The 12,681-nt window shown below is 43.3% G+C and overlaps 1 protein-coding gene across 1 annotated transcript in view; it reads right to left on the bottom strand.

Moving 5' to 3' along the window:
• The window catches only part of LOC122803252 (ubiquitin carboxyl-terminal hydrolase 12-like), a gene marked incomplete at its 3' end in the record, with an annotated part of 535,227 nt that overhangs the window by 237,684 nt on the left and 284,862 nt on the right, over window positions 1-12,681 (bottom strand). Inside the window, 1 exon segment of the mRNA XM_044072845.1 lies at window positions 6,578-6,661. Coding sequence (XP_043928780.1) covers window positions 6,578-6,661 — 84 coding nt within the window.

Genomic DNA, 12,681 nt, shown 5'->3' with positions numbered 1-12,681 from the left:
GGACTTGGTTCCGCCCTGTTTGTTGATATACCACACTACAGACATGTTGTCTGTGTGGACTGCAATTGTCGGGAAGAAAGTCGTTGAGGGCTTGCAACGTCAAAAGCACTGCTCTCATCTCCAGGACATTTATGTGCAGATGGTACTCGAACGGTTGCCACGTCCCATGAACCATCCTGCCCTGATAATGACCCCACCCGATCAGGGAGGCATCCGTGGTGACAGTGGCTATCGGGGACGGGGTACAAAGCACCTGCCTTGGTGAACCTGAGACGATGTGATCCACCAAGCAAGATGTTCTTTGCATGTCTGTGTCACCAGAATCTGGTGACGATAGGAAGTTGCTGGTATGACCACTGTGTGAACAGCATCCACTGAAGAAGGCATGTAGAATCGAGCCAGGGAAGAAGATTAATGGCCGCAGCCATGAGACCTAATACCTTTAGAACCATTCTGGCCTGTACTTTCTTGCTGGCCAGAATGATCCTGACATGAGTCTGAATGTCTGAAACTCTTTGTTCTGTAAGGGTAGCTGACATCCGAACAGTGTCTAAGTTTGCGCCTATGAAGGTAATAGACTGGCAGGGCGATAAGGATGACTTTTCGAAGTTGATCGAGATGCCTAAATGAGAACAAAGGTCTATTGTGTAATCCCTGGCTTGTATAAGCTGATGCCTGGTGGAGGCTGACAGGAGCCAGTCGTCGAGATACGGAAACACCTGGAATCCTTGACGTCTCAGGTGAGCCGTGACCACTGCCATGCATTTGGTGAACACTCTGGGGGCTGTAGTGAGACCAAAGGGCAGGGCTCTGAACTGGAAATGACTGGACCCCAGCCGAAAGCGGAGAAATCTCCTGGAGCGTCTGTGAATTTTGATGTGATAGTACGCATCCTGAAGATCTATTGAGCACATCCAGTTGTCCTTCTGTAAGAAGGGCAGAATTGACTGAAGAGTGACCATTCGAATCTTGTCTTCCTGACAGACTTGTTGAGTCTGCTGAGATCCAATATTGGTCTCCAGTCTCCCGTCTTTTGGGGACCAAAAAGAACCTTGAGTAGATTCCGGGCTCTGAATGGTCTAGTGTAACTGGCTGAATGGCTCTTTTTTGCAGTAGTTTTGCGATTTCTAACTCTGCAATGTCCCTTAGACCGGGTGGTACATCTGGAAGGGAACTTGAGGGAAAGGGACTTTCCTCGAAAGGAATTATGCAACCCTTGGATATGATCGACTGTACCCATTTGTCTTGAGTGAGGGAATGCCAGGCTTCTGGGTACAGTGATAGTCTTCCCCCGACTGCCTCCAAGGAGGGACAGCCGGGCAACACCTCAGGGATGCTGAAAGGGCTGCTCAGGAAGAGACTCCCTGTTGCCCTGGTTCTTGGACCCCTCTGCCTCTAGAGCGTCTGTTGTTGTTACCCCTCTGCCTCTAGGGGTAAACTGACCACGTGAATCCGTGACTCCTTGGGATTTACGGAACCACATCTTCCCACCCTTCTGTCCTTTGGGATAAGGCCTAGAAGGGGTGGAAAACGGACTCCAACAGCAGAAAGAGTCTTGCCGTCCTGCTCACACCTGGTCAAGGTTTCCTTCACCTGAGGGCCAAACAAAGCTGACCCATCAAAGGGAGAATTTGTGAAGGACGCCTTAAAGGGATCCAAAAATCACATAGCCGCATCCAGGCTTGGCGTCTAAGAGCCACACCTGTGCCTGCGGCTCTACCCATCAGCAGCATAAGATATTAGCCGCATGGAGGAGTTAGCAATGGAATTGAGGGTTCCTAGCTGCGAAGCAATCTTTTCTTGGGCCCCTGCAGCTGTAGGATCCTGAACTACCTCTCCCAGCTCCTTCAGGATATCTCTCTGGAGTCTGGTGAAGTGACAAAGATAATTCAGCGACGCATAGCAAAGGTCGCTGAGGAAAACATCCGCTACCTATCCATGGTCCTAGAGTCCTTATTAGGAGGATGGACGGGCACAGAAGGATCTGCAAGTTCCTTTTGGTGGCCGCAGCCACCACCATGGCATCAGCGGGACACCCTTGGTAAGGAATAGTTTGTCACTAGGGGCAGTTATAAATTTAGAAGGCCTCCTAGGGACTGGCTCTACAGAGTCAGGAGCTGTCCACGCCTTCGAGCAATAACCTGCATCAAGGGGTCGAAGGCGGAGACACCCAGGAGGTGGAGGGCCGAGATCCAAACGCCTCTAGGTATACTGACTCATCCTCAGAGGGATTGTTGGTGGGCCAGTTTCCCTCTGTTTCAGAAGTTCTAGGATGTCTGAGAAGGAGACATCCTCAGAGGGGATCTAGGGGATCCCTCTGACTCATCAAAGTCAGTATCCGAGTGACAGACTCGGGAGTCTACATGCTTCCTCTTACAAGTCCTCTTCCTAGGAGGATCTCCAAACATCAGGAGAATCCTCGGAAGAGGGGAAATTCCCAATGGGGAAACCTGAGGCGGAGGATCTCTGGGTCCTGTAGCAAGAGTAGTGGCAGAGATGTCAACAGGTACAATAGAGGGAGGAGCTACGGGAAGAGACTGCTGACTGATACTAGTGGCCAGTACACTCTTCATCACCTCGAATGCTCCCTCCCAGGCAGATCCGAGAGCCCGCTCCAAGAGCTAGGAACTCCAGGGGCCACCGAAAAGGAAGTCTCCGAGGCAGATGTCGGAGCCGAGCTCACCAAGGCCGAGGCTCCAAGGGGAAGAGCGGGCTCGGACAAGGGTCCGATGCCACTCACCCTCGGAGGAGACCATGGAAGCCCGACCACTGAATCCCTCTAAGGAAGAGGAGATAAGAGTAGGGGCTGAAGGAACAGAAGGGGGTATCCGTCCTCCAGCCGTAGCAGTAACCAAACCCGAAGACTCCAACCCCAAGCTCTGGGGTAGAGTTGAAGGAGGAACTGTAACGGGGTGTGGACCAACAGTCGACTGCTGAGTCGGACTGTGTAGCATTTGGGCCAGTACCTGTGACTTGAGCAATCTACTGACCACTCTCTCGAGGTCATGATCTGACAACCTGGATGACCTTGAAGATCGGCTCCGATGGCTCCGCTCCGATAGAAGAGGCGAGGCCGAAAGTATCGGCTCCAAGGAAGGAGACCTCGACCTCTTCCTGGAATGGGCCATCGGAGCCGATACTACAGATCCTGTCGGCACCGACTCTCGGAGCCGACAGAACGTCTCGATGTATCGGCTCCAGCCGGAGCCGATACAGCCACCAGTAACGGTGTCGGAGCCGATCGGAGCCGACACCGATGCCTGTGCCACATGGGTGTCGGAGCCGATCGGAGCCGACACCGATGCCTCGTACACGGGTGTCGGAGCGGTTGGAACCGACCCCACAGTGGTCAGCAGATTCGGCACCGATAGCCATCGGAGCCGAAAGCTTAGTGGATCAGAATCGGCTCCAGCCGAGCCGATCTCGACTCTATGGAAGTCGGAGCCGAGACCACAGGCTTAGAAACAGAAGCCTGGGTCTTGGCAGATTTAGTTGATTTTGTGGGCCGACTTAGCCGGAGAGCCCTCGCTTAAGAAGACCCCTGAGAATCAACTTATTTTCTCTCCTGCAGGACTCTCTGGCTGAAGGAGTGACAAATAGCACAGGAGTCCTGCAGGTGAAGAGGGCCAACAGTACAGGCAAGAAGTGTGACCGCCTGTCAGAGACATCTTCTGACAGCACGAGTCACACTTCTTAAAACCTGAAACCCTCTCTTTAGACATGGTGTCTAACAAAAACACACACACACCAGTCCAATTAAATTAAACTAATACCAAAAGGTACTTAGTAAAAATACCAACACACACACCCTAACGGGGATGGGACAGGGAATTAACTGACTAAAAAATTAAAAGAGACAGGGATTTCTGTCAGAAAAAGTTAAATTTAAAGTTAAACTATCAAAACAAAAAGTTTTTAAGTAAAAGGGGCTTAAAAGTCACAAATGTGAATTACTTACCAGGAGCTGGTAAAGAGAAGACCTCCCAAGACAAGCGAGATCTGGGTACTTCCTGCCTTGCATCATGGGATATGGGGCTGCCTCGAGCTGGTAAAAGGAGTTCTCGAGCTAAAGCAAGTCGGAGCCGAGGGATCGGCTCCGAACCCATCAAGCAAGAATGAAGGCGAGATTGACAACTTAACATCCTTTTTTTCCGTCATATTTGTCAAAGGCTCTGCCATCCTTGTCTGAAAGAACTGGGTTTGATGCAGTAACAAGTTTAGATCCAGAGGCCTTTGATACGGAAATCACATAACGGTCAACTCTAGGGTTACAGGAAAGATACTTACATGTTTGAACTACCTTGTAAAGTTTATCCGCTTTTCTAGAAGCAATTGCTGGACTATCAGAAGTACTGGCAGCTTCAAAGGCATCCCCTATTACTGCAACAACTGGGGATATTAGGCAAAGTTGTGGGACTTTCTATCTGTAACAGTTTATTGTACCTCTGCTGTGTTTCAGATATTTTCTTATGCTCCAACTTACACAGGTCTTTCATCCTTCTAACTGTATCAGAAAAAGACAATTCTTCCACAAGGAATTTGAATAAATACTTTCTTCAGATTCTAATTTCCAATTATTGGAATAAATCACATGGGAAGCATAATTAAATCCCACCTCTTCAACATCAGAATCAGATTTTGTATTAGAAGGACAGGGGGAGCTCTTCCTTTTTGAATGAGGAGAGGCACAAGAAAGAGTCTGAAATGACATGAAGAGCCATAAAAAGACCTTTGGCAAAACAGAACCATTCCTCTTTAAAAACAGAACCATTCCTCTTTAAAAACAGAACCATTCCTCTTTAGCTTCTTTTGAAGTAAGGGTGCTTTACACCTGTAGTGTCTTTTTCTCTAGAGATTCAGAACAGAAACTCCAAACATTCTTATTGTCGGGACCTCCCCCATTGCCAGGTACCTCTTCTTTAACGAATACCTGGGGGACAATGTCAGCACAGTCCAATCCACCCAGAGATGATTCTCCCTTCTCTGCAGAGTGCACATCCAACCCTGGAGGAAATACTACACTCCTGATCCTTAGTGCCTTCCCAAGGAGCACCTCCAGAGGAATCAGAAGAAGCTGATTAAAAGTTAGGAAAAGTCCCAACAAGGTATTTATAGTAACAAAATCTCAAAACTGACTGATGAACCACTGAAGAAGCAAAGAAAATAAAGTTTCTCTGGCTGCTTCACTGGCAAGAAAGTTCTGAATTTCGGTGTTCTTCAGACGTACAGTGTGTGTAAGGCACCCAAAAGCTTTGAATACTGGCCTGACATCTGATCCTTGTCAAGATACATCCCATATAGCTTACGCTATTGCAACAGTGACCTAATGTGAACATCTATTGAAACAGGAAGGCCTTAACTCACCAAATAACTTGCAAGCTTCTTTTCAGTCTTTTTCGCTTTCTCTCAAGTCCTTCCAGGTCCCAACCAGTTTTTCTGTAGTGAAGCCCACACCTCCCTCTACAGAGAATCCTCTAACAGGTTTTCTTGTAGCCTCTCTTAAAGGGAAGAGGGAGTGGCTTTGACCATCTCTAATTTGAAAATCCTTGTCTTTACTCCACAAGAGATGCTGTCAGGGCCAGTATGCCACAATACAATATCATGATGAGTGTGATGCAACTTTCATGGACTCCTTCTCCATCAACTGCACATCACTGAATCTCACATCATCAAAATTATGAACAATCTTTACAAGGCATTATTTTTACTGGGGGAGAAAGCAAGTCTCCTGCACCACCCACATCTCCATACATACTAACTCTGTGATCACACGACAGTGGAGAAAAGGAGGAAGTGCCTACTCCCCACTACTAGCAAGTTCTCTGTAATACATTGCATTGTGTCAGTGTACTAGACAACTGACCGATATGCTGCAACTGACCACCCACTAATGAAACACAAGTGATGAACACACGCACATATGCACGTACACATGCACACACACGCACACACACATGCAGTAAAAAGAAAGGCAAGAGGAAATGGCAGAACAGTAAAGTACATGAAACAAATTAAAAGTCCAAGAAGGCAACATCAAAATATACAATAAAAATGGCTCGTATATAAAACAGTGGGAAGATGGGTCAAAGATAAATATTTTCTCAGAGAGGGTTGAAGACAGAGCTAATGAGAAATCTATCACATGAAAACTGGTAGAATTCAAGAATGTGCAGAATAAATGTAAACTACTAAAGACTGCATAAAAGAATAAAGAACTGTAACTTACCCACACAGTCGGACAATGAACAAACTAACTGGAATAAACAGTGATTTTGCAAACTCTGCCTTTGTGTAGTCTACTGTGCCTCATGTTATAAAACATAAAAACTGCCTCTGGAAAAGGCTATATAGTTATCTTCCATCAAGATGCTGCTTGTAGATACAGTTATCTTACAGCTGCAGAAACTATTCAAGGTAAAAAGTCCACCAAAAACTTAACATATGCATGCTTTCAGGGACTGGGATATTCCTGCTTTTCTCAGACTGTGGAAATGTTCTGAACCAGTATTGGTACTTGGGTATAAATTTGCATTTAAAAAAAGAAAAGAAGAAAAAAAAAAAAAAGTATTTTCCTTGCCTTTTATGTGCTTCCTGTTTGCTGCGGCACTCTTCACAGTAATACTTGTACTCACTGCACAAAGTTTCTGTATTGCTGAAACCCCTAAAACACAAAACAATACATTTAATAAGTTATAGTGTGTACACATGTGCAAAAGGGTAAACAGCAGATCTGCTGCCAGTCTTTGTTAAAGCTAAAACATGAAAGATACAAAATATACGCTCAATGTTATCAGAAACTAAATGGCTTTGTCTTGTTAACTTGTCTAAGATATACCAAAGAAATTAAAAAACATTATAACAATCCAATTGAAAAGAAAGGCACAACAATAATTTGAGAAGTATGTTAACCTACTAAGGAGAAAACTGACATAAAACAGCAAAGAGAAGTTGAAGGCAGTGAGATGATTGAAAACTTTACTATGTGTTTGTATCACACTGCTAGATAGCTGCCTTTATACTGTAACACACTTGCTATCTGCACTGTAAATGCTTAAATAATGTAGAGCTGTAAAAGTTTAAAAATTTGCTGATATACACATTTAAGGAACATAAAACTGGAGTAGATGGAATGATGCATTCCACACATGGCAACACTTCCCAGGTGAAATCCATCATTTTACACACATACTAATATGATTCAGTGCCACTATACTCTCAAACAAGCAACCTGAAATCATGAGGTATTTTCTTCATTGATGGCTTGCTGTGATGCAATATGCTAAAATCCTGTACAGAGATGTGGCCATCCAAAGTACCATGAAGTGTGCGCATCAAAGAAGACTACAATTTGAGTCTCATTTGCCTTAGGTTAATCCCGTAATTAACGAATATGTTCTGAATTTCTGTCCTCAGAAACATGGCTGCCTTCTTGTCATTGGAGACTCAATAGCGAGACACATGGATGTCCCACTTACCAGGCTGGACAAGGAGAAAGTCATGGTCAGCTACCTGTCCAGTGCCAGGATTAGCAAAGGCATGCACTCAGGTCTCTCAGCAATAAGTACTGTTATGACTCTGTCATAGTTCATGTTGGTGTGAATGATCTGAGACGTATCTTCCTGGACTATATGAAGAGACATGGTCTAGCTCTCTGAGTATGTGCCCCAGGCAGGTATGACCCTAGCCTTGAGCAGCATACTACCCTAATCTAGAATGATGCCCAGTATAAACAAGAAATGACAGTTCAATAACTGGCTTAGTTTTTGGTATCATTCCAAGGGGATCTAGTTCCTGTTTGCCTGGGAAGCCATGGTCGCTCCTTTGCCAGAGACGGTTTTGCACCTGGCACCCTAGGCTTTTGGCCGCTGGCAAAGGCGCTTGCCTCCCCAATAGTGTCTTTTTTTAGGGAAGGTCTCAAAATAAACATTACCGATGTGAAATTAACCAATCAGAACAAAATAAGGGTCATGCTGCTAAATGCTAGAAGCTTAAACCAAGCTGCACTCCCTGGAAGCACTTCTATCACTAGAAGATGTAGATGTCTGTGCAGTCACAGAAACCTGGTTTAAGCCCTGACAGAGTACCCCAGCCCTGCAAGGTTACTATGCCTTCCACACCTTTATACCACAAAATGAACATGTGAAAAGCAAAGGAGACGGTGTTTCAATCAAGTTAAATTCTCCTCCCGTCTAGTCAGAATGGACAACTCTCTGGAGTTACTCCATGTCCAGGTTACTGTGGATAAGACCCCCATTCAAGTCCTAGCCAGTTATAGATCCCCCTCCATGGGTCACGACACCTATAAAGCCTACTTAACCAAACTGAAGACAATCCAACTTTTACTGAACACACTGGTTATGGGGATTTCACTTATCCCACCATCAACTGGGAAACCTACACTAGCCCAAACTCACTAACACAAAAGTTCCTTGACTTTGTGAATTCAAATGCCATGGAGCAAATTGTCCATACCCCAACAAGAGGAACAAACATTCTGTCGTCACCAATATGTCAATCAGGTGTACTGATGCAACTGCTGGAGCCTCCTTAGTTAAAACTGATCAGAAATCAGTTACCCTCAAACTGACACTAACACCAGAACTCGCGAAGGGTGAAATCAGACTAAAAAAAACTTCACCAAGGCAAACTATACCCTCCTAGGTGAAGGTATAAATGCATTCCATGCCCCAACCCAAGCTGAAAGTGGTAACTATGCTGAAATTTACACTAATGCCCTGTGCAGTCACTTGCATAAAGGTACAAACTCGGCTGTACCAGACAGAATCAAAGCCAGAGCCCCGCATAAAATCAAGCTGCCATGGTGGACTTCCAGCATCAACAAACTCTACAATACATACAAAAAGTTGCTGCCCAAAATACAAAGACAAGGACCCAACAATGGAAAGCACCCTCCTCAGCCTTAACAGGCAAATAAGACAACTTGTCAAATCCTCCAACAGCTCCTTTGAGAGAAACCTAGCAAGTACTGCCAAGGACAACCATAAGGCCTTTTATAGCTATGTACATAACCTAAAGGATAGGGACCCAAGCATGTGCAGAACTGATGGTCAACTTTGTCACACACACTGACCCCACAGAGATGAAAGCATATAGGCTTGGCGAAAATTTCACTCCCTTACTGCCTCCTAACTTGCAACAAACCCTCCCCCAACCCCCCTACCTTTGCATATCTGAAGAACAGGTCCTCAAAGCCCTGTCCAAGGCAAAGAACACGGCCTTTATAGGACCAGGTGACATCCCAGGCTGTCTTCTAAATAGGCTAAAATATGAACTACCACCACCACTAAGTACCCCTTTCAATCATAGCCTAATCACAGGCTTTCTTCCTGCAGACTGGTGAACTGCTACAATCATTCCGCTCCACAAAGACTGCCTGGCAAGAGATCCGGGGAATTACAGACCCATAAGTTTGACCAGCCTCATCTGTAAGGCCATGGAAAGTAGTACTATGGACCTCATAAATAAAAACATAGCTGACCTCCAAACCCTGAATCTTACCCAATTCTGCTTCATGAAGGGCAGATCCTGCCTGTTAAAACTGGTGGATTCCTTTGAAAGTGCGACCAGGGCCATAGTTATAACCCTCCTATACTTGCCACTCATCCAGCCCATAACCGAGTATATCGCCCCATTCAGTATGTACCGTACAAAGCACCTGCAGCAATTAGAGAGACCTCAGAGGATTCTAACAAAGAAGATCAAGGGCGTCCAAGAAATGCCTTACAATGGCAGACTAAAATCTCTGGCACTATACTCCGTATCGTATAGACTTCTTAGGGGAGACTTGTGCCTGGCCTACACAGCAATCCAAGAACCAAACCTAATGAACTTACTGCACATTCATAAATCAAATGGGTGTAGGGCTACCCATTCCTGGAACTTAAATATGGCCTGCAACTTAAACAGGACTTGCTGGAGGGACAGATTTATCTCCCAGCGACTGCCAAGTCTTTGGAACAGGCTACCAATTTATGTCAAACAGACACTACTCAAGAGGAACCTAGACAAGTGGATGGGGAACTGTAAATTCTTACCGGGGATAGTGTCCAACAACCCTCCTGGACATTGGCATTTATCATTAAATGCAATTACTGACACAATTATTCGTAAACCTCCTTTAGGTTAGGATTCTACTATCAAAGGCAAATAATAACTTGAATGTTGAACATTAATGAAAAATCATGTTAACGTAATTTTTATGTCAGCGTATACAAGATCATCATTTTTATGTAGAAATACATATCACTTTCAAGCCAGAAGTCAGAAGAATTTTGGCAACTTTTACATACTTTTTTTACTCTGAAGAAGGCTGAAAGATACATTTCTAAGGACTGTTTTGCAAATCTTGCAATTTACATGGCTGCTTAGCTTTAAATCAAAGCACAGTGCTTCAATCAGCTTGCTACTGCTCAGAGTGCTGAACGTCCAAATCAGTGGCTCTCCACAACAATAAAAATCAGAAAATTGAGAAAAACTTAATACATAAAGGTGTACCATCCACTTAGGAAAGGCTTTTAACAGGTCATGCTTGAAAGGCAAGTGGAAATGGCAGAACAGTTAACTGCATCAGAAGCCTTACATTCTTGATTGGAAACAAATCAATATTTAAATAAATACAAATAACTACATAAATTACTTATTTATTTAGTTGTTTCATAATGTGTGAGCATAATATCAAGGTGGAAGGGACTCCAGTTCAAGTTAAAAAAACAAACAAACTCCTGTGCATATAATACTACCTGGTACAGTTGTGCTAGTATCTACTTCACCCCTGAATGCGGCTCATGTCACACAGTGCAGTTTTATATAATTAACATAGTTTTATGAGATTATCTGATTTTTGTTATTGAGGAGAGTCACCAATATGAACATTTAGCATTCTCTGAGTGATAACAAGCAGAATGCGGTACTATGCTTTGATTTAAAGTTAGGAAGCAAATTTATACATTTCAAAACACCCTCTAGGGGTCTCAATGTGACAAAAACCTCCACATGATCATCTCTCTGATTCACTATCCATCCAGCCATAACCTTTTTTTTTTCCCCATTTTTGCACACAGGGTCAGGATGTCACTTCAACAGTGACAATCTAGAGCCAAGGGTTTATACTGCCAGTGTACGGTTTCACTTTATTCTTATGAAAGTTTCATAAGACACTTTGATGGTCAGCCCTACATTGCATACTGCACGATGACTTAATAGCAATTAAGAAAAGCAGAGAGCAGAAATTCAAACATGTGCATCTCTCTCTCTCTCTATATTATATATAGACTATAGAAATATATGTGTGCGTGTGTATACGTGTGTATATATATATATATATATATATATATATATATATATATACACACACATATATATATATATATATATACATATATATATATACATATACACACGTGTGTATATACGTGTTCATATATGTGTGTGTACATATATACACACACTCACACACACACACACACACACACACACACACACACACACACACACACACACACACACACACACACACACACACACCTAAAGAGAGGGTGTCTGGCAACCTAAAAAAATGAGAAATGCAAAAGTTTCTTGTAACAAAAAAGCCCCCCTCCCCAAATACCATACAAGACTAGTTGAGAGTACCTAGTGATACAACACCATATCTCTGAAACTATATAAAACATTAAAACAGACTTCTCAAACTACTGTGTCATGATAATCAACTACAGAATGCATTTAGCTGGTAGGAAAAAAAGAGACAAGCATTTATATTCATATTATACATTTTACTGAATATGAGACTAAGGCATGCAGTCATAATTCCAGTGACAAAAGCTAAGTATTGAAGAGAAACTATACAAAATCTTTACTTCTAATCTAATGACAATGTGGTGAAGATGTACTCTAGAGTAGTACTATACACCGAAGACATGTGCAACACCCTTAAAGGTTGCATTAATATGCAAGTACCTAAGGCTGTGATACTGAAGGGTGATAAACACCTGCATTTAGCTCCTCGATATAAAAGACCATTTGTCAGTCCACTTTCAAGATTTCACCACTAAAAACAGAGAGTTCACCTAGAAAACTGCTATTCCATCTTCGTGGATTTCAATACATTTTTACCACAAATTTAACTTCATCACTTTTGCTTCTTCAAATGGCGGCATTTATGCTGCAACATGTACAAATGGGAAAAACATTTTTTTCTTATAAAATAGATACGATTGTTACTTCAGATATACATGTGTATTCTAGATTACTACTGCATTTTGCATAACAAGCAGTAATAATGTACAACATCCTTGGCAGAAAGAGTATAATGCAAATTATAATGCTGTTAGAATGTATAAGACATCGTGTGGCAGTTCTCCTTCAACAATTAATTTTTATTACAAAAGTTTCAGACAATGGCAATCAGTTCAGTTACTGAATGCACCTAAGACTGCATTCGACTGTTACTGATTTCAAGCCAGGTCAGTGCTAAATTTGATTCCACTACTTTAAGTTGTTTGAAACCATGGTGTGTACCCACTACAGGTAACAAATGAAAACAAAAAAACATTATTTTTTGCTAAAGTATGTTGTGTTGTGTCTTTCGGCTTTTCCCAGTTAGGGGTCGCCACAGCAGAACTCCGGTCTGCTAATGATTGGCAGTAGATTTTTACGTGCCGA

This window comes from Protopterus annectens, chromosome 5.part1 (assembly GCF_019279795.1).
Source record: "Protopterus annectens isolate FY-2018-M chromosome 5.part1, PAN1.0, whole genome shotgun sequence".
Taxonomy (NCBI): domain Eukaryota; kingdom Metazoa; phylum Chordata; order Ceratodontiformes; family Protopteridae; genus Protopterus; species Protopterus annectens.
Note: the sequence above shows the minus strand (reverse complement) of the source record. Positions and strands in the feature narration are given on the sequence as shown.